Source organism: Trachypithecus francoisi, unplaced genomic scaffold (genome assembly GCF_009764315.1).
Source record: "Trachypithecus francoisi isolate TF-2019V2 unplaced genomic scaffold, Tfra_2.0 Lachesis_group11, whole genome shotgun sequence".
NCBI lineage: Eukaryota > Metazoa > Chordata > Mammalia > Primates > Cercopithecidae > Trachypithecus > Trachypithecus francoisi.
Window position 1 is genome coordinate 108,855,879 of NW_022681456.1, and position 23,105 is coordinate 108,878,983.

At 33.5% G+C, this 23,105-nt stretch overlaps 1 protein-coding gene across 7 annotated transcripts in view; it reads left to right on the forward strand.

Moving 5' to 3' along the window:
* C2CD5 (C2 calcium dependent domain containing 5) overlaps nucleotides 1-23,105 on the forward strand; it is a 99,160-nt gene that overhangs the window by 30,380 nt on the left and 45,675 nt on the right. For 6 of the 7 annotated variants that reach the window (XM_033222678.1, XM_033222680.1, XM_033222681.1 and 3 more), the window contains exons 9-11: nucleotides 2,385-2,470; nucleotides 8,622-8,730; nucleotides 19,691-19,805. In XM_033222678.1, coding sequence (XP_033078569.1) covers nucleotides 2,385-2,470; nucleotides 8,622-8,730; nucleotides 19,691-19,805 — 310 coding nt within the window. Of the gene's footprint in view, nucleotides 1-2,384; nucleotides 2,471-8,621; nucleotides 8,731-12,627; nucleotides 12,694-19,690; nucleotides 19,806-23,105 lie in introns of all 7 variants that reach the window. The other variant, XM_033222684.1, reaches the window with a different exon arrangement.

Consider the following 23,105-nt stretch of genomic DNA (forward strand, 5'->3'; position numbering starts at 1 on the left):
AAGTATTAAACATTTTAGAGGAAAAAGAAAAGCATTAATATGTATCTCAAAACTGGACAGAAAGAAGTTAATATTAAAATTAATGCTGACAACTGTTTACCTAATCCAGTACTGAGTATTTTTTATGGGTATTCAATTAAAGTGCCCATAAATGCTATCTAAAGTTAGTAACATTTGAAGTACTGCACCTTTATAACTTTAAATAAGTGTTTATATTTTAGGCAGCAAGTCTGGCTCTTAACATTTGAAAGTGTGGTACATTTTAATCTTACAAATTCTTAAGCCAAAAAGGGCAGGCAAGTTAAGTATTTTGAAGATGTCAATTAAAAGTTATTAGAATCACATAAAATCCTAAGTTAGTGATTTAAAAAATTTTAGTGAATGTGAAGTCAGTAAAGGTTTTGTTAAGTTTTAGACTATGCCTTTTATTTACATTATGTGGGTTAGATGGTCTTGCTAGTGACTTTTCATTTGCTTAGTGTAATTTGTCTGTACATTTTAAAGTTCATTTTTATTGTTATATTTTGCCTCATCATTGCTTTCCTTAGCCTGCATTTTTTGATCATCTTCTGAATCTGCATCTTTTCTCTGCTACTTTCCTCCACAGCACCTTACCCACAGGGACCTAGGATTTACCTGTGTCCCAGCTCCCCCTCTCTCTCTTGTGGTTCCCTTCATCCTAAAAAGTCCTGTCTCCTCCTCTCGGAATCTAGCCTTACCCCTCATCATTCTAGCCTTGTCAGCCCAGTTCTGAGGAAAAGTGTTTCTTTCAGTGAAGAGCTGTTCCTGGCTGCTTCTGGTAGGATCACATTATGTCAGCTTTTTAATCCCTTTATTTTTCATGCTGTAAAGAATTATTGGATATTTTATACAAGATGCCTTTCTATTATTTTTCTTACTGGTAGACAGTTAAATAATTGGAGTTACAAGGATATAATTGAGGATTACTTGATGGCTAATCGTGAATATTCTGCCAAATTATTTTATATATTAAAAAATTATATGTCTAAGGACATAGATCTGGGTATTTCTAATATTATTAGATTCTTATTACTACAGTTTCTGTTTTAGATGCTTTACTTTCTTTCTCTTCATACCAACTCCATTCACATTGGACCTGTATCATCATGTTGCTAAACCATATGGTTACATTAGTAAATTATTCTGTTTGAATCAGTTTAAGTCTCATTTTGGTGATATTCTTTCATTATCTTTTTTTTTTTCTGTCTGTTGCATTAATTATTAAATTTTTCTGATATATTTTCTGATATTTCACTTATCACTACAAATTTACATTTTATTTTCTGGCTTTTAATATGCTTCATATAAAGATCTTAGTTTCATTTCTATGTTTAGTATTGTATAGTCTCTAAAAATAATGTTCAGATTACTATAAGAAAAATCTTTTTTTTTTTTTTTAAGAACAGAATGGGACTATACATATGCTAACCTTTGTTTCCTTATCCAAGAACAGCTAAAAATGTAAAAGTTAATTAGTTTCTTTTTAAGTCATTGTAGTAAATTTGGCTGTATGCATCTTCAGTTTTGAAAGGGATGGGATGAACTCTAGTCTGTAGAGCACTGGCTTCTTACCTGTCCCCTGCTTTCTGTGATTCTTTGACCATAGTTGATCTATTGGCATGGTCAGAACAATAAAATAAGGTAGGGAAAGAAATTTAAAATGAAGCCATAAAAAATATATCTAAGAGCTTGGGAAAGGTACTTCTTTCATTCATAACTATGTACATTTGTGATGTGTCTATTACATGTCCGTGGTTTTTTGTTTATTTAAAAAAAGTTTGTGTTGATTTTTGTGAATGAGCGTTGACAAGTATGAAATTAATACTGTTTTGTCATGATATGTTTAGAAATGGGAAGTTATAAGAAAATAGATTTGACTATATTTCAAAATCACCTAAATTTTATGTTTTTTAGAGAATTTTGGAATATTTTAAGTGAGCACAAGTAGTGCTTTTGTCTCTATTTACATTTAATCAGACATATTTCTCATTTTTTAGTATTCCTAAATTGTTAGCATAGTAATTGTTATTATCTTGATTATTTTAATTAATTAAAAGACAGCTTTTAAAATGGAATATTATGGAAAGTTTCATCACCTTAACATAATTTTTCTTATAATTTTCAGAAAAAATTAAGTCCAAAACTAGCTGGGGTCTGTAGGGCTCTGACATCTTGCATCTAAAGAAAACTTTGTGAATAAAAGTAGAGTAAAATATGTGCTTTAGTTGTCATCCCCAGTGCTTTAAATGTTTCGATCATTTTATCACATTTCAACTCATGATGTTTATGAAGATGAATGCAATTAAACTTTGTTTCTATAGTTGTTTTTTTTTGGTTATTATTTATGTACTGATGTTCTGTAGGAATGGGAAGTGGTAGTGCTGGAAAAGAAGGGGGGCCCTTTAAAGCTCTCTTAAGACAACAGACTCAATCAGCGTTGGAACAGAGGGTAAGATTCACTTGATATTCTTTATTCTTACACTGTTAATATGACTTTGTTATCTTATGCTTCCGTGTACTTACATGTTTTCATGAACCGTTTTGGTTACACATCTATAATATTGCAGTTTTGAAGTCCAAAATGGATTTAAGATGTCAAAGTAATTTGTTTATGGATAATTACCTTTGATTTGGAATAATTACATAATAATAATAATTTTTGTTTTGTCATTTAATCTTTTATCAGAAATACTATTTTCGAGAATACCTATTGAATGCTGAAGTAATTTTCCATTACATTTATTATTGGAAAGGAGATGGTAAACATTTTTGCAGAAAAAAGTATTCAAGTAGCATTTCATTATATTAAAAATAATTCCTTAGTATATAAATATATTTGTTTGCTGAGATTACTTTTATCATTGGCCAATCTCTTAGGAATAAGAAATGTACAGATTCTATATTTCTAAAGATTAATATAATGTGGTTATTCATTGTAATGCATCTATTTTAGTTATTGTAAGTTTGATATTTAGCTGTATTTGTTGATTGGGAAAATAAGCAGTTACAGTTTTTGGATGATTTCTCTCTCTCTTTTTTTTTAATAAACTTCATTGCTAAGGGAGGATCGCCTCATAGGTTCTGTAGAAGGCGGGTATGTTTCCGAAAAATGTGTGAGAGCCTATTTCTTGTATTGATAGCTTTTCTAGTTTTAGTCTTGGTCATTTAAGTTTTATTTAAGCTTTTAGCAAATGTTGACAGCATTTGTCTTTTCATAATGCAAAGTTTTTTTTCTTTTTAAATTTAATAGCACTGTGAGGCTCATGTTCTTTTTTCTACTAACTAATATGGTGCATGTTATATATGTCATGTCAATAATTTTAAGACATAGTTCTATAGCTTTCATTATGTCTGATTTGGAAGCTATAAGCATTCACAGAATTTTCTTTTACATGTTCTATATTACACTAGCATTTGGGAGAAAAAAGGTGAAAGAGTAAATACCTGTAAAAGGATACATTTCATAAAATAAAGTATTTCTCCTCTAGAAGTTGGTACAATTTGTTTTCTAGACTTTTCCCTCCTTATGCTGACAGTATCTGTGTATGCACTGTTTACTTAGACCAGGCTGGAGAGAGCAGAGCTGAACTAAGCAATGATGAGGCTTTAGCTCATTTTTTGCTTCATGCTCTATCAAGCAGCAGTTACCTTCCAGCTACTCTTGCACCTTGCAGGCAAACCTACAACTGCCACCAAAAGGCCCACCTAAACATTCAGATCAACTATTAAAATCAAATGTAACAAAAGACTGAAAACATTGAAGAGGGTCAGAGTGAAGGTGTGTGTGTGCATTCACTTACCATTTTTTTTGGCCAGAATGCTCTTATCTTTTTCCCTGTTCCATTATTATGTTCTCTACAGAGTTTTTCACAATAGGAATATGCTTGCTTATAATCAAATTACCATTCTGGAATTCACAGTAACAGAAAAATGTGGGTTCCCTTGAAATTCTATATAATAAGATTTTACTTGTATGTTGTGCCTATGACTTTACTGTCTGTACCAAGAATCTTTAAAAACCATCTCACTTTAAGGGAAAACAATATTAAGCAATGAAAACCATTTTGAATTTAGTTTGGATAAAATTTGTGTTTTCAAATATGCATTTAAACATTCTTAAAATTTTGGACACATTTACTCATTGGACATAGATTACTAAATAATCTTCATGGAATTAACAGCAAAGGTGTAGAGAACTATAGTTTCATGTACAACTTTGTCAGTCCTGAGTTGGCAGTACATCTACATCGTCTAACCTTGAAGTAGCAGTTACTTAGGTTTATGAAACTACTTCTCTACCTTGTGTACAAAGTAAGCAGCAAAAGCATTATCATCTTTGGCTTTCCTATTCACTTGTGACTGCCATTAGTATGGCTTTTGCTTTGGGAAAAACAAGAAGTATGAAGAATTTTCCCCATGTATGTTCAGATATGAGTTAATTCTGCTAACCTGAACACTAGATTATGTCACTGACATGCTCTACTTATATGATGTTTCATATTCATTTCTATCTCTTGGTAAACAACCCTTAATAAATTATATGACTTTTTTTTTTTTTTCTTGAGGAAAGAGAAACTTTATTTGCCCAATCTCTTCTACAGATTATTCAAGTAGTAGTTATCAAAATTAAAAGTGTTATTCTTTACTCTCACAGAAGCATTGCCGGGTTTTTGGTAGATGAGAAATAGAGATAAAAGTTTTATTTAGATTTAAATTCCACCTATGAATTTTTTGATGTAAAGTAAATAGATATTTAATTAATTAATTAGGAGAGAGGCTCGCTCTATGATGCCCAGGCTGGTTTCGAACTTCTGGGCTCAAGTGATCCTCCCATCTCAGCCTCTTAGAGTGCTGGGATTAGAGGCATGAGCCACTGTGCTCAGCCAGATTTGTTTTTCAATAAGACTTTTATTTTACCTGTGAGAAAATATGGAAGTACTTTTTTAGTTCCTTCAGTCAAGAAACCTAGTAACTTAGTTTAACCTAGGATTTCCCAAGTACATTTTATTAGAACTTTCCTTTTAAAATACCTGTTAGTGAGGAACACATTTTGGGAAACATTGATATAAGGTAAACTCTTGAAGAATTTTGATCTTTTTAGAAGTGAGAGTAAAATTGTACAGTAAATCATGGTAGAAATCTGTTATTGATTTTATATCTAGAAAGTTTAGTCTTTTGCAATAATAAAAAGAGTATTTGATTTAAAGACTAAACTAAATATCTCCTAAGAAAAATCCTATTTAAATCTCTTTTTAAAAGAATACTCCCATTGTGCTCTCATGATTTTTCAACTAACCTGTCTTTGAGCACACACTATTAAATATGTTTATGCTGCCTGCCCTTGGCTTATGTCAGATCATCAACATGTAACTTTATCTAGGTACCCCAGGGAAAGCTACTTTAAATATGAGGACTTTCTGGAGAAAATTTCTTCTGCAGTTCCTGAAATTCACATCGAGGCGTTGAAAGCAGGATGTGCTTGGGCTGATCTTAAGGAAGCTATTCTTTTTTTTTTTTTTTTTTTATTTTTTTAATTGAGATGAAGTTTTGCTCTTCTTGCCCAGGCTGGAGGGCAATGGCGTGATCTTGGCCCACTGCAACCTCTGCCTCCAGGATTCAAGCAATTCTCCTGCTTCAGCCTCTCGAGTAACTGGGATTACAGGCATCTGCCACCATGCCTGGCTAATTTTTATATTTTTAGTAGAGACAGGGTTTCACTATGTTGACCAGGCTGTTCTTGAACTCCTCACCTCAGGTGATCCACCCACCTCAGCCTCCCAAAGTGCTGGGATTACAGGCATGAGCCACTGTTCCCAGCGAAAACTATTCTTTTAAACAGAAGAAAAATCTATAAATTCATCAGGTGTAACTCTAAATGACAGTGAAACCAGATGATAAAGTTTGTTGCTCACAAAGAATCTAGGAATACAAGGCCCTCTTGAGTTCAGTTTTTCATATAAAAAATGGAGATAATAGTACTTCTCTCATTTGGGAAAGGTTATAAAGCACAGACTACAGGGTCTGGCACATAGAAGTACTTGACAGTAGTTGCTAGTTATGGTGGTGATGATAGGTACTTAACAATCTGCTATAGATTTCAGCAGTAGCTCTTCTAATAAGAGAATTGTATGAAGACAGAGTTTTGGTTAAATAACAATGAGATTTTTTATTTATTATAGGTTAAATTTTGTGTTTGAGAATGAATTGGTGTGCCGAGTAAGTGGATTGGGGACATGTAAGGTGGAGAGTGAGTCGTGGCCTGTTTGGGCAGCCATCGCCCTGTGTGTTTCTTTCTGACCAGCTCCAGTACGATGCTTCCCCTCATTTCTTTACCCCAAACAAAGAACTTTGGGGAGAAGGGTAAAGAACCCTGAATTGAAAAGTCATTTAGGTTCATTTATTCATATTTATGTAAAATCTTATATGAAAATATTTTCTAATACATAATGTACCTATTTAATTTCTTTAGAAGGGAAAAGGAAGTACTGTCTTCCATTTAGCTTACAAAAATGTTACTTTCAGTGTCTCTTGTCTAGATATTTGAAAGATTTAAGTAGGAAGATTACATATAAAGTGATTTTTTATTCTATGAGACCACCACATGCCTCAGATATTTTGAGGAAGTATTAAAATTTAAGTGATCCTAACACTGAACCTAACTACATTATTAATAATATAAGCTTACCTATACATTTCTCATTTAAAACTCACATGTATAAAGTTCAAATGGACTTGCTCAGTGACTATCAAACTGTTTTCCCAACTTCTTTCTTAACACTTATATTATTGTGTAATTACCCCTGTGTGTGCTGTGCCTAACAATAAATCCATTCAGATATTTTTATGACTCAAAACTTCATTTACATTCAGATTTCTTAACAATAAATATGAATTCATTATGAGGTAATCTTCTAGTTTGCACAGTTTTTATTAGATTTCCAGGAATAAAACTTAGAGCTCTGACAGAAAAAGAAGTTTAAATGGAAATAAGGATGCATTTTGACTAAACGTATTATAATACATTTATTATAAGTGACGTACTCTCCTTCCATCCTCTTCCTTATCTTCCTCTACCTGTCTGCTGGGCCAAACCTAACCACTTCCATAGAGTAGTTTTTTTACTCTTTTCTTACGTAGCCTAGATTTTTCTTTCTCTTGTTTAAAGATTACTTCTAAATTTGAACTGAATTTATTTCCAAATTGTGTGTGTGTACACATGTTTTTTTATACTCAACCTTCATGGGTTACTGAGTTGCACAGGACTGATTGCTTTTGTGCTAAATGATTCCAAGTTGCTGTGCTTTGTGATCATGCTTTTGTGAGCTTGTATTTTCCATGCTTGAAGCAGCCAGTGAATAATTCTTGCTGCTTTTAATGTGCCTGCTTCTGGTGGTATTCTGTATCTCTTTACCAACTTTTATTTGTTGCGTTTAATCTGCGGTGGTCTTGAAAATAAGATCATGATAAATTTTAGAATTGTTTGTTCTTAAGATAAAAATTTATAACTACTGTAATATAGTACGAATATGATCTGTGGGAATCTCTTATGAATAAAGTATATGAGCTTTAGTGCTTGAGACCGTAACAGTTCTTTTGACTGTTGAGAGCCCTGTTTTGCTTATTTTTCTCAATTATGCTCAATTATGTTCTAAATAGCTGAGGCTACTGGTAAGTGATTCCAGTTAAGTGAGCTACATTAATCTTGCAACCAGACAGGTCAAACATCAAGTTATCCTTACTTGCATCCAATTTGTATAATGTGAGGGTCCTCCATGTTTCCACAGGAGCTCTGTTTTCTTATTGGGTGCTATTTCAATGAATTTCCATTCTCGGCTTTTTCATTTCTCTTTCTTGTGTTTCTCTTTGTCTCTAAGTTGATGAATTTTATGTCTTTAAGAGAGAAGGAGAGAATAAAGCGTGCAAGAACTTGTGGAGTTTTATTGCCTTCCTAGCTATTATCTATGTACCTGTCACCTTTCCTTAATGTACCTTTATGCACTTGTATTTGTTCATGCCACATTGGTGTTGACAGAGTAACCTCAGGCAATGATTCTCTACCCACCTCAACTTGATATTGGCCCCTATTCTCTTTCTCTTAACCCACACTGCTTAGCCTCTCACTTACCCTCCCTTGGTCCCACTTTCATTTAGATCTCTTGGCCTCAGGTTTTTAGAGTCTTTACCAGTGTCTTATACTGGGTGTTCATGTGAAGGGGGTGTCTATACCACTGAGAAATAGATAGTGGGGTAGAGTGATAGGGCAGTTCCCTCATCTTATTGAGAAGTTCCATCAGAGTTGGAGATTCAGAGGAAGGAAGAGTATCTTTTAAATATCTTAAATTGAAAGAACACTTTTTTTTTCCTCATTGAGAACTGACAAAATGGGTCTTTGGATTCTGTATAACATTGTATATATGGGGAAATGGATTTGAAACTCTAAACATTTAATAAAACTTAATTACAAAGCATGTGTAATGTAGAATGGGTGGCCTTTTATTTCGAGGGATGTAATACATTTGCTTACGACAAGCTTTTTAATCAGCAAATTTTTTACACTTTACACACGGTAAGTTTTATTTTTCCCCTATTCTTTCCACTAGGAATTTCCATTTTTTACCTTGACGGCATTTCCTCCTGGATTCCTTGTACACGTTGGGGGTGTAGTTAGTGCACGTTCTGTGAAGCTTTTGGATCGTATCCACAATCCTGGTATGTTCTTAAAAAGTTTCAGTGTTTCCTTTATTTAAATTGTGGTTATTAAAATTGATTTTCATGATTTTTTAAAGCCAAATCTATCTGAAAAGAGAAATGAAAAGAAAGTATAAACTAGCATGTTACTTTAATATATTTGTAGTAATCTTAATTATAAATAAACTAAGTATATTTTAGTTACTTTTCTGTAAAAAACAAATCTTAATTTATTTTTGGTCACAATATCACTTTAAGGAAATCCTTAAATAACTTTTCTTTGACCAAGGGGAGATAAACATTTTTATAAATTGACCATTATGGCCATTAGTTTAAGATGTTAGTTCTTTTCATTAGCAGTAGCTCTTTATAGATTGCTTATTTTCGTTTTTCTTAAAACAGGTATTTTTAAAAATGTAATTGTAAAGCTGGGCACGGTAACATGTGGCTGTAGTCCCAGCTACTCAGGAGGCCGAGGCAAGGAGGATCGCTTGAGCCCAGGACAACATAGCCAGACTTGAGCAACAGTCTGGGCAGCACAACAAGACCTGTGTAAACACTGTGGGTGTCATAGGAACAGATAGGTAGCAGAGGGAACCAGATGAGTCCATGGGTCAAAGACCCTCTTCCTGAGCAGGCAACTGGAGCTGTCATTTCTTAGAGCTCATTGTGTAACTTGAACACACCGGGACTGTCTTTGACCATGGCCACCTGTCCCCTCCAGCCTGCCCAGGCAGCACTTAGGAGACACAGAACCGAGATCCCAGCACTGTACTGGGATTCCACTCTCATCGGTGGTGGAATCCAGCATGGGCAACAAAGTAATTGTAGACTTTGTCTAGAGTAGCTAAGAATTGAAAAGCAGACAAACAAACTAATATCTGGTCCCTCAGTTTCTTTTATGTAGCTATTTGTTCTGTTTAAGCAAACGAGTAAGAATAGTAGCTTGCTTCTTTAAAACATAGGAACATAATTATAAAAGCAAGTAGGCATCAAAGTCCTACTGGATTCAGGCCCTTGGATCAGAAATACTCTGGTGATTTTTCTGTGTCTAAAATAAGCATGATAAATAGTGGGAACTTTCCATATGGAATGTGTTCTTATATCTCTCATTGACTAGATGCTCAGTCAACATACTTTAAACCTGAAGTTATATTAGTATTCTTATTTGGCATATAGACGTATATATTTTTGAAAATTTTAAATTGTCACATCCAGTGACCTCTTTGTGAGGCTTGTATTGACAGCTGTAAAAAGAAGGGTGGCCGGGCACGGTGGCTCACGCCTGTAAAATACTAAAAATACAAAAAGTAGCTGAGCGTGGTGGCAGGCGCCTGTAATCCCAGCTACTCAGGAAGCTGAGGCAGAGAATTACTTGAACCTGGGAGGTGGAGGTTGCAGTGAGCCGAGATCGTGCCATTGCACTCCAGCCTGGGCGACAAGAGCGAAACTCTGTCGCAAAAAAAAAAAAAAGAAAAAAAGAAGGGTAAAATGCTTTGAAGTTATTGGACCAAAGCATTGTAAATAATGACTATTTTTGAGGATACAGAGCATTACTATTTTTAAAATTTTTAAAAGTGTTTATGCCCTGTAGTTTGATGTCATTTGAGTTTATTTCAGAGAAGACTAGAATTCTCTGGACCCTGAATGAGATTTCAGAAAAACAGTGCAAGTCAGGATTATTTAACTCTATAACTGGGCAAATACATCTTTTAAGCACTGGTTTTCTCTTTTTTTTCCCTTCTTTAGTTTTTTTTTCCCCGTTTCTTATTTTTGTGGTCAATATAAGATGTTTTCTCCATTGTGGTATTTGTGTACAGTACTTAAAGAAAAATTCAGACTGATGCCAGTTTAATGTATTGGGATCCTGAAGACTATGCCAAATTCTACGTCTTTGTTTTAAGGAACTTGAATTATTTGAAAAATGCAAGGAAGTACCGAGTTAACATACCTGACATCAGCCTTACGACCCAAGGCCAGTTACCTGTGTTTCTATGGACCATTGACTCAAATATTTTAATAGATGGCACCCACTGATCTAATAGTTCGAAACATGGTTTCAGGAATATATTTAATTACTGAATATCTTCTGCTTACTGAAAAACATTTTGGGCTGGACGCAGTGGCTCACGCCTGTAATCCCAACACTTTGGGAAGCCACTTTGAGGCGGGTGGATCACCTGAGGTCAGGAGTTTTGAGACCAGCCTGACCAACAAGGTGAAATCCTGTGTCTACTAAAAATACAAAAATTAGCTGAGCCTGGTGGCAGACGCCTGTAGTCCCAGCTACTCGGGAGGGTGAGACAGGAGAATTGCTTGAAACCGGTAGGCGGAGGTTGCAGTGAGCTGAGATCGCGCCACTGCACTCCAGCCTGGGCGACAGAATGAGACTCTGTCTCAAAAAAAAAAAAAAGAAAGAAAGAAAAAGAAAAACATTTTGATTTTGTTTTGTTGCTTCCATGTACTCTGAGTAAGCTATAGAGTCTGGGAGAACAAGTGAAGTTTACTTAAATAAGTTTAAGTAGAGAGCTGTATTTAAAGCGTCACTACTTAAAAAAAAAAACTAACTGCATTTTGGGGTTTATTTTACCTGCCAGTTCATGCTACCTGTGCAAGAAATGTAAGAATCCAGGCCCAGGGAAGAAAAGAGTAATTCTTATTACAGAATGTCTTTTGGGTATTGTAACTACCAGCTCACCCATTCTCTGCCTTTCCTCCCAGTTTAGAGTATTTTTTCAGCTCACACGTAGAAATTCTCAGTTATTAATGGATTATTTCCCGAAAGGTCATAGACATATACATATAAGTGCTTTCAAATGGTATATGAGTTACATTTTCATTTTGTTTTATTTTTAGTTAAATACATGTAATTATTCTAATGGTTCCAATATTATATTATTTTGATTTAAAGTATCACATTCTGACTGGGCACGGTCACTTACACCTGTAATCCCAGCATTTTGGGAGGCCAAGGCGGGCAGATCGCTTGAGCTCAGGAATTTGAGACCGGCCTGGGTAGCATGGTGAAACCCTCTACCAAAAATACAAAAATTATCTGGGCGTGTTAGCACATGTCTGTGGTCCTAAATACTTGGGAGGCTGAGGCAGCAGGATCACTTGAACCCTAGAGATGGAGGTTGCAGTAAGCTGAGATCATGCCACTGCACTCCAGCCTAGGTGACAGAGGGAGACTCTATCTCAAAAAATAAAATAAAATGTCACATTCTTTGGATTGTTTTATGTATTATTATGCACTAAAAAGGAACATTTCTTAAGAACATTTACTAATCTCCAGGCCTCTTAAGTAATTATTTATGAAGAAATTTTAATATATTTAAGAAAAGCTGAATGTTGAAACAAAACAAAACTCTAGATTAACATATACCATAATGATGATGTTTTAATTTTGTGACAGTTACTCAGCTGAGAGAAACTTATGATGGATTGAGATGCATGTGCTAATGTTAAAAATGCTGTGTTTGCATTCTCAAATGAATTTTGCAGCTATTTTTTGACTAGTGAATATGGGAAATTTTTGTTTCATTCTCCCTATAGAAGGGAAAAAATCTTATTTTAAAACCACTACCACCTGCTAACTATGGATTCTTATTTTGGAGGCTTTTTTAAAGAACATCCTCCTTTGGTAAATTTTGAGCAAACAGGTGACTGCAACAAGGGAAAGAATGGGGTGGTTTTAAAAATCAAGGTAATTCAATAATTAGATTAGTTAATGTTAGATTACTATAGCATGCTCCTTTCCCCTTTTCTATTTCTAGTTCTTATTAACTCTGCTGTCTGTGTCTTTCCAGTTCCTGTCGAGTGGTGTTGTCAATTGTGTTCTTGTTTGTAGTGTTTTTTGTTTTATTCCTACTATTCTGCACCTAAAACTGATCTACTAATTTGCTGTTTTGAACTCAGCCTTTGTCGGAATTATGGGTAACACAAGATCTTACAAACTGCTAGACTGGAATAGTTTCAATTCAGGTATTTTAATGGTCATTCAGTACTACATATGCTGACAAAAATTATGGCAGCTCAGTGAAGTTTTTAGAAATGTTCTAGATGAAGTAAGTTTAAGGTCAATTCAGTTATACAGATATATTCTGTGCTACGTATGTAATAACTCTTGTAATTTCAGTGGAAATGCAAATATAAAACTGTGTTAATTAAAATGAATTAATGAAAGCCATAGAAATACTATAAATTATCAATGACTTTTCTTAGGTCATTAACTTCAGAATGATCATTTAAAATTTTATTTATTATGTTTTGGATGGTTTTCTATATCAGGTAAATGATGTAGGCATTAGCTTTAAGATTAAGCAAGTATTTGTTAAACATAAGTATTTAATGTTTCATAAATTAAAAATAAAGTATATTTAAATGCACATTTAGATTTGAATAGAATAGATTTAGTGTTCTGTAGGATACTGTAAAAGTGTAACTGTTAGCATTTTTATTTATAATTCTAGAAGTGTTCCAAAATAGATAACTAAGAACAGACTTGGGGATTAACAGCTTTCTTAAACTTTCCTCCTTCCCTTTCCACATGTGAATATAATTTTTAAAAGTAATTTTACATATGAATGTAGTTTGTAGCTTTTAAATAAACCAGACTAAGATAGCAAGTTTTACAGCTGATGATGTGTTTTAGAGTCAAAAGCAATTTTTCTTTTTGATAAAAACATAATAATGTACATTTCTAATTGTTTATATTATATTTTTTAGAATGAAATAATACAACCATTTTGATTCAGTCAGAAGCTGGTATGTTGCCTAAAGAAACTTTTCAGTTATTTGTCTCAGAAAGTATATCTTACAGAAAAGCAAAGGCACCAAGAGGCTCAGAATTTTAGATAATATCTCATAATCTTTTCAATATTGTAAACTTTTTTTGTTCTTAGGAGTTCAAAATATAAGTTTTGATGTAAGTAATGCATGTTTGACTATGAAGTAAATCATATTCATCATGTAGATTTACCTAAATTCAGTCTGGTAAACCATATGATAAGTCCAACATTTACAGGTGCAGATTGATGTCAATCGATAAATCCATAGGGAAATTTCCTATCCAAGTTTTTACCAGCATGCTGTCACTGATTAGAATTAAAACGATCATTTGTTAGTGTAATATTTTATAATTGGTTTTTAGTGAGAAATTGAAAAATACCTTGCTAGGTTAATTTCTTAAAAGTTCAGATGTAGACAAAATTTGTGAGTTGATATTTTAAGTCCTGAGTTAGTAAAACAAGTTGTTTAACACTAGATAGCTTTTTGTTTGTTTTTGAGAATATTTTTCTTTTTTTTTTTTTTTTTTTTTTTTGAGACGGAGTCTCGCTCTGTCGCCCAGGCTGGAGTGCAGTGGCGCGATCTCGGCTCACTGCAAGCTCGGCCTCCCGGGTTTACGCCATTCTCCTGCCTCAGCCTCCCGAGTAGCTGGGACTACAGGCGCCCGCCATCTCGCCCGGCTAGTTTTTTGTATTTTTTAGTAGAGACGGGGTTTCACCGTGTTAGCCAGGATGGTCTCGATCTCCTGACCTCGTGATCCACCCGTCTCGGCCTCCCAAAGTGCTGGGATTACAGGCTTGAGCCACCGCGCCCGGCCGAGAATATTTTTAAAAGGGTTTTAAACAGATTTTATTTTAGACAGATTATAGATCTTAGGACATACTATACTTAAGTTTTTCTCATTCATAAACTTTTACTAATGATAAGGCAAGCTTTGGATTAATGGTTCAAAATTAGAACATATTAGTCTTTTTTGTTAGCCGTCAGAATTATAGTTGTTTAGAAAATTTATTTTAGGAGCAAAAGTGAGTAGTTATGTCCTATAAAAATAAGTATGATAATTACTTTACAAAATATTTAATGGTAACAAAGTGTGAGTCAGATGATTATATAAGGATATATTTATAGAATGTAGATGTCAGTCTGCTCATCTGAATGAATTTCTTTTTTTAAGTTTCAATTCAGTTAAGTTTTTCTTCAGTGGATGTTTGTGGAGTGCCTACCATGTGTTGAATACTGTGTTGGGTACTGGGAACAAAATTGTTAAGCGAGGCAGGCAGCCTGTCCACACCCAGTCTAGGGTAATTCTTACACTATTTGGTGTGTGCATATGTGTGTATTGGTTAAATGGAGATAGGTGGTAGGCTGTCTTGGAACTTTAATTCTACTGATAATCTCAGCAATTATCATTTTCTCTGAGAGATACTTATAAACAGATGTACAAACTATACCTAAAGTAGTTATACAGCTTTTGGTTTTCAGTATTTTAATAAGGTTTTCAGGAAGTAGATAAATAAGTTCAAGATGCAAGATGGCATAAATACAGTATGTGTGACATGTGAGCTTTTCTATATTACCAGTAACTTGAGAATAATGAAACTCCAGTTACATTGTGTGTGTGTGTGTGTGTGTGTGCATGCGTGTGTGTAGTGAAATTTCACAATTATGGAGTAGATTACACATTTGACTTTCTAAATTTACAGATAGTAAAGACTCCAGTTTGGTCCAACATGGATTATATCTTAGTTTCCTCCTAACATCCCAAATGACTACGTCTTGATGTTTGCTCCGTATTTGCACATGACTTCCTCTATAATGAGAATCTTCTTCCTAGTCTACTGATCCCCACCCAGTTTGAGGTTATATACTCCTTTGAACCTGAACTCTCTAATTTCTTTTTCATTAGGGGAAATTTATCTTCTTCAAGAGGTTAGCAGTTGGAATGTTACTTTCAGGTATTTGGGAATATAGCTTTTTATACTGTCCGTTAACATGATAGATTATCATTGTCTTAACCTTTATTTGATCCAACCTAACATGTTATCTCCTTTTGTTGATTTATAAATTAGATTGAATAACTGTCCATTTTTAAAGTAATTTTTATTGATACATAATATTTGTTTATGGGGTACATGTTTTATTTTGTTACATGCATAGAATAAGTAATGATCAAATCAGGGTATTTGGAGTATCCATCACCTTGAGTATTTATCATTTCTAAGTGTTGGGAACATTTCAAGTTCTCTCTTATAGCTGTTTTGAAATATACAGTACAGTGTTGTTAACTATAGTGAATCTGCTTTAAAACATTAGAATAATTTCTTTTTTCTTTTAACCATGTTAAAAGAATCTGCAAGGCAGAGTTATTCTCTTCCAGGGCTATATAAAAATGGACTGAACTTAACATTTCAGGTAGTTGGTGTTTCTTAGTTGCCAGTTGTGTGATTGCCTAAAATCTCAAAGAGGTTGAGTTTAATAAGGGCATATCATGTTGAGTTGTTCACATTGTTATTTTCTGAGATATAAACTGCCGTTTTAGAATTTTACCAGTTTCACCTGCACTTCAGAAACAGTGTTAAAAAGATGGCAAGATACTGAGCTGTGGCCATGCTCTAGGAATGTAACATAGTAAAAATGAATGAATTCTGATGTCAACCTAAGTGTACTGACATTACCCCTAAAAGAGACATCAGTGAGGATTGATTTAGAGCTCAGTTCATGCCTGCAATTAAAAGGATATATTAAAAGATTTGTGATATTATCTACAAAGAGTTTTGACCCATAGAAGAAAAACATAAAATAGTATAAAATATAATTTGTGTATTAAACTTATATGTATAAAATATATAATTTGAGTATAAAAATGTTAAAAATATATTAATTTGTATATAATTAAATTTTAAATTCTCCTAAAATAACTTTTATAATTATAAATAATTCTGTAGATTAGCAGAAGAAACATGGTGTTTAAGGTGAAGAGGTTTGTTTCTTAACTTCTTTGAAATGTTTATTAAATGTGACCTCACATCTCAGCTGTATATCCTTCAAATAACTAAATAGTATCATTTCATATGTGGCATATATAGTTACCACAAAATTTTAAGCCAGACTCTGTTTGCTTTTATGTTAGTATAGTATCCTCAATTTTGTACTTTTGTAGGGTGAATAAAATAATTCAAATTCATTTCTTATAGGAAAACACAATACATTCCTGTAAGACTGTAGCTATCAGTTTTTAAACCTTAAACATTCTATTATAGGGATTAAATGCTGTGATATCTCTGAATTTTTATTGGTAATAGAATAGGCTGAATCATAATTACTGCTTGAAGATCCTCTAGCTCATGTCTGGCATGAGTATAAAATAAGCTTTGAAGATAAATATAACTTTTCTTTACTGTTAAACAAATTAATCTTAATTTTATTTTAATTAAACGCCCCCTAAATTTAGTAGCCAAAAATTTTTCCTTTAGTCTCTTGCTTACAGTTGTAGATAATTGTTAGTATAATTACCAGTTTGTGATTAAGTGCTCCCTACTGTATGCTTGCCTTGCTTTCACCTAGAATTTAGGGCCATTACTTTCTGTAACCATTTCAGTGAGCTGCCATAGTTTTCAGTCTGTACTGTCACCTGATCCAAGCATGCGCCAAAATATCCACTGTTTCTGGCTCCTGTATGCTGAATCTGCTTTGCAAACCCTTCGTTCTTTAAGCTTTTGCTTTAGCCAAAAACCAAATTTAACAAGTTTTCTGGAGTGTGGACATATGCCATTTGCTTCCTTAGCTCCCATGTTATGTAACTTTTTAGCTTTGTATTAAACTTGTAAATACTTTATTAAATACAATAATGGCATCCCCATGTGCAATTGTGTGGCTCATGTGTTAAAATAAAGGCTGCTTGTGAATTTGTCAGAAGAATATGAATGCTCCACTTGTGCTGCATTCAGCTTTTTTTTTGTTTGTTTGTTTTTTGAATCAGCCATTTATTCTTTCATAGTGTTTGGTTTAATTATTTGATTATTTTATGTGTTATACTAAGGTAAGTTTAATGTAAATGAACTTTGTATTCTATGTGATATCTCATAGGAATTGTTATAATATACTTTCCCACTTAGATATGCTGGCCTTTTAAAAATAAATATATGTAGAACTTAAGTAGCTTCCTCCATTTTTTATTAATTTTTAAAACACTGTTTATGGATTACTTTCTGTAAAGTTCATTTTTAAAACAGTAAAGCTACCATGTATTACTTGTGGTACAGATGTAGGCAAACCTAATGTGAGAAAAATCTATTCTTATAAAAACATAGTACATAATTATTTGCTTTAGAAAATAATATTGTAAACTTCTAGAATGATTTAAAAAGTAAGTAGGTTTTATTAGTGAGCTTATGAAAAGTTAAAGACTTTTTATTTCATGCAATTTTTTTGGAAAATAGGTATTTTCTAAACTGGGATACTTTTCTATAGTTATTTGTGATTAGTATTTTCTCAGAATCATAGGTAATTTAATAGATTAGAGCAACCACCTGAATAATAGTTCATCTTATGATACAAAAATTCTCTTTTAGGAAAGGATGATGTTAAATGGATGTTCAGATTGGTCCGTAAGTGTGTATGTCTTAGAAGAAAAAGAGAGTATGGATTTGGAAGTGTATTTTTGCTGTTAATATATATATTTCATTTGGGAATATGAAGAAATTCTTTAACACAAGTAGTATTTGTGTAAAATAGGTTCACTTAATTGTTCACACATTTCTTAATTTATAACATTGATTGCTAATACCATATTGTAGTCTTTTCTATTTCTCATCCTTATTTGATCTTGTACTTTGATGTTTTTCTCAGTTTCCTGAATTCTGCATTTCTTTCTTCTGAAAGAAAGTTTTAAGGTAGCTTTGTCTTGGAACCAAAACTTTAATTCAAGAACTGGCTGGCATCATTTGTAGTTCTGGCTTTTATCTCCTTAATTCTCCCCTTTGCTGATCCTCCTCCCTGTGGAGGAAACAAAAATTTCATCATAGGAATGTGAGCTATAACACGCCTCTTAACCTTTCTTTACTTTGCTGTCTTCACTATTTTACTAGTGAGTATAATTCTACTTATTCTACTAATTTTGAAAAACATATTTTGAAAATCAGATATATACTGCAATTCAAAAATAGAAACTTTGGATTTTTTGGTTTTTAGATTTATTAGTGTCTTTTATATGGAAAATTTACGATGAGAGCTTAGCATTCTATTTAGAGTTGATTTTTTTTTTCTATATCAAGTTGTTCCCAAATGAGAATTGGCCACAAAAAGAAATAAATTATGATATGCTAATTATAGACTTTCTGTTTTTAACACGTTGTACATGAAAAGCTACTATAATTTGCAGCTGCTGTCACCAGTAGTTTGCAGCTAAATGCAAGTGATTAGGAAATATGTATGACAGATGCTCCACTTACAGCGCTCCATTACAAGCAATATTGGACTTCTCTTTGGTAATAAAATACAATTCTGTGATTCCAAATCATTTTTAAAAATTACAGACCAATACATGGAGTGTTATATCTGAAATTTTTCCTTATATACATTACCAAAGTATTGGAGTTAATTTTTTAAGTGTGTTTGCTTTCTTTTTTTTTTTTAATTAGTCTCTAATTTCTTGTATTTTGCCTGAAGACCCACATCTCTGTAGAAGGATGGCTTACAGATGGCTTTCTCTCTTTTAACATTGACAAATCTTTGCCTTGGAAAGAATCCACAATATAGTGAGTTATAAAAAAATAGGTACCAAGAAATGAAATCCAAATTTAAGTTAAATTTATGGATATAACACATAAGGTGTTCACTCAGTGAGGTGAGATGTAGAATATCCTCTTAGTCTAATTCTAAAATTCTAATCGTAGCTAAGATAAGAATTTGGAAAGTCTGGGTCTACATTTAAAATTATATCTAATCATATATTCCTTTAGTTATCTCTTAAAGTAATAAAGCAAATGCAGATAGGTGGTTTGTTTTCCAGCAATCAAGTTTAAAATGTTAAATCTTATGCCTTTTGAGAAGTAACATTTTAAAGATGGGAAGTTTAAAAATCCATTATAGAATAATACTTCTTTACTTCCCATAGTATGTTTATTTTAAACATTTCATGTTCATATAGATAATGTGCTGTTGAGTAATAAACTGATTTAAATTTATTTTTCAGATGAACCAGAAACTCGAGATGCATGGTGGGCAGAAATCAGACAAGAAATAAAATCACATGCTAAAGCATTAGGCTGTCATGCTGTAGTGGGCTACAGTGAATCAACTAGCATCTGGTAAATGATAATAACAACTTGATTTTCTAGACACTAATTTAGACTGCCATCTGAAAGGGGAAAAGCTTTATGCAAATAAAAGAAAAGAGAATAGCGAAGTGGTCAGGAGCATGGGCCTTGGAGTACATTAGATTAAGGTTCGTATGCCGTCTTTGCCAGTTAATGACTGTGTAATTTTGAGAAAGTTATTTAACTCTTCTGAGCCTCAGTTTGTACATTAAAATGGAGATAATACCACAGATCAATTAATTGTTTAAATCAATATTAAATGAGAATATAATACTGGCACATAGCAAATATTAACTCTAGGCTTCCTTTATTCTACTGTGTAACTGTATTAACTTCTTTCACTGGAACCTTTGGAACCCTTAATCTACTGTAAATGAATTGCCATGTGCCTTTAAAGTTTGTCCACAAACTCATTCTGCCTTCTTTTACCTACTGTAATGTAACTTTCTCCTGCTAACAAATCATTCTTCCTAATACTGACAAATTAGGGAGGGGCTTTCATACTCTTGGTTCTCAATTCCTTTTTCTCCTTCCCTTCATTTGAACAATCTCCTCCTTTAAAGTACATGCCACTCTACTGTTCCATTATCTACTTCCAAAGCATTCTTTTGCCTTTCTTAGTTACTTCTCTGTTCTCTCCTCCAGTTACACGTGATTATGTTCATTCTAGCAGCTGGCATTATAGTTTCTTATTTTCAAGTCCTCTGACCCCACGTTCAACCATATTTTGGACCCCAGTATCACTTGATACTGTTCCTCCTTAAAAATTTGAAACTATAAAATTTTACTCTCAGATCACAACTTAACATTTTTCTACCAATATCATTTGCTCTTTTATATCTAGTTTGTTTTGAACCTTACCTTAACCAATTGTTTTCTCAGCCCCTTACTTAGGTTCTGGCTTTTCTTTTTCTTTTGCCATCCTTGAACCCTACTTTCAGCCCCCTCGGAAGTTTACAATTGATATCATCTAGAAACTGTTTAACCTTCTGCTATCTTATTTTTCTACCATCTATTCTTAGATAATTCTTACCGTCAGATCCTCTGCTCTTGTGGTGATCCTTGTTGTTAGGGAAAAATGATTAAACTGTAGTAAATGTGGGCATTACAGAGCCATATTATTTAATCTTCTGTGGGCTTTTCTTTTCCTTTGCAGATCATGTGTTATACTCCTGAACTGTTTATTCCCATAGTAGCTGTTCTACTCTTGTTAACTACTAACTTTGTCATGCTTATCTTGCCTTACTCCCTGGTTGTCTTGCCGCACTGATGGATTTAATGTCATGAACTTTCAAGCCTCAGATAAATGGTTTTTTTGTTTGTTTGTTTTTGAGACAGAGTTTCACTCTTTCACTCAGGCTGGAGTGCAATGGTGTGATTTCGGCTCACTGCAACCTCCGCCTCCCGGGCTTAAGTGATTCTCCCACCTCAGCCTCCTTAGTAGCTGGGATTACAGCTGCCTGCCACCATGTCTGGCTAATTTTTGTATTTTTTATACAGATGGGGTTTTGCCGTGTTGGCCAGGCTGGTCTCAAACTCCTGACCTCATGATCTGCCCGCTGCGGCCTCCCACAGTGCTGGGAATACAGGCGTAAGCCACCATACCCAACCAGAGATATGGTTTTATAAAGAAGACATAGTTCTTGGTATCAGATTTACATTCTACTGGATAATTATGATGTAAAATACATTTTAAAATTGAGATATAGATGCTTTGGGATCCTAGAGGGCTGAAAGCTCGAAGTAGAATTGGAAGAAAGTGTCAATGAAGTAACTGATGCTTGAGTTGGATTTTGGGGGATGAATATGAATTATATAAATAAAAAGAAAAGGCATAGGGAGAGGTTTCAAAGCTTACAAGATGCATTCGACACTTAAAAGAGTAGCAAAAAAAGAAGGCCACAGAATGTAGACTCAGGGTGGCTGAAGATAGGTCACAGTTGGAGGAGTCTGCAAATGAGTTCAGTTAATTTACTTAGACGTTTGAGTACATTTGACAGAAGCTTTTTTTCCTTTCTAGACCTCAAAAACATCTATGTATTTAAAATTTTACTAATCTTTTCTGTTCCAGCCCATGCTACTGTTACTGGATTAAACTCTCTGAAATGCACTTCTGCTCTTATAACTTCTTGATTCGAAGGCATCAGTGGTTTCATGTTATTCCTTCTGACATCCTTAATTCCTGCCTACACTTTAAGCCTGGTCTCCCTTTGTTTATTTACAGTTCAAGTGACTGTTCCTTCCCTGTTCTCTTAGGCTTCTGTTTTACTTATACCTGGTTTTCAGCAGTTCATCCCTAGGTTGCTACTTTTCTCATTTGTTTAGGTTATCTCATTCAATAATTATGTTGATTGTTTAATTTTTTAGGTTTCAAATTGGGTGACATATAAAGAATTTAAAAATTATTTGAATATCAGTTTTCTGTTATATGATGATATAGTTTAAGCTTCATTTAGTATATTTTATGTATTGTTTCAGAAACCTTTATAATGATTTAAATTTAGATTAAGCTATATAAATCACCTAGAGATATTTAAATAGTTGTGCTTTTAGAATAATTTTAATAAAACTTCATATACATTAAAGAATATTTTAATATAATTTGATTCATGCTAGATTCAGCAATTAATTTATTACTGCTTATATATTTTGAAACATTTCATTCTTTCAGCTTTGTCATATTTTATTTTATTTATTTTATTTTATTTATTATTTTTTTTATTTTTTTATTTTTTTATTTTTTTATTATACTTAAGTTCTAGGGTACATGTGCATGACGTTTATATCATGTATAACTCCCCAATGCAATCCCTCCCTCCTCCCCCCTCCCCATGATAGGCCCCAGTGTGTGATGTTCCCCTTCCCGAGTCCAAGTGATCTCATTGTTCAGTTCCCACCTATGAGTGAGAACATGCGGTGTTTGGTTTTCTCTTCTTGTGATAGTTTGCTAAGAATGATGGTTTCCAGCTGCATCCATGTCCCTACAAAGGACGCAAACTCATCCTTTTTGATGGCTGCATAGTATTCCATGGTGTATATGTGCCACATTTTCTTAATCCAGTCTGTCACAGATGGACATTTGGGTTGATTCCAAGTCTTTGCTATTGTGAATAGTGCCACAATAAACATACGTGTGCATGTGTCTTGTAGTAGAGTAATTTATAATCCTTTGGGTATATACCCAGTAGTGGGATGGCTGGGTCATATGGTACATCTAGTTCTAGATCCTTGAGGAATCGCCATACTGTTTGCCATAATGGTTGAACTAGTTTACAATCCCACCAACAGTGT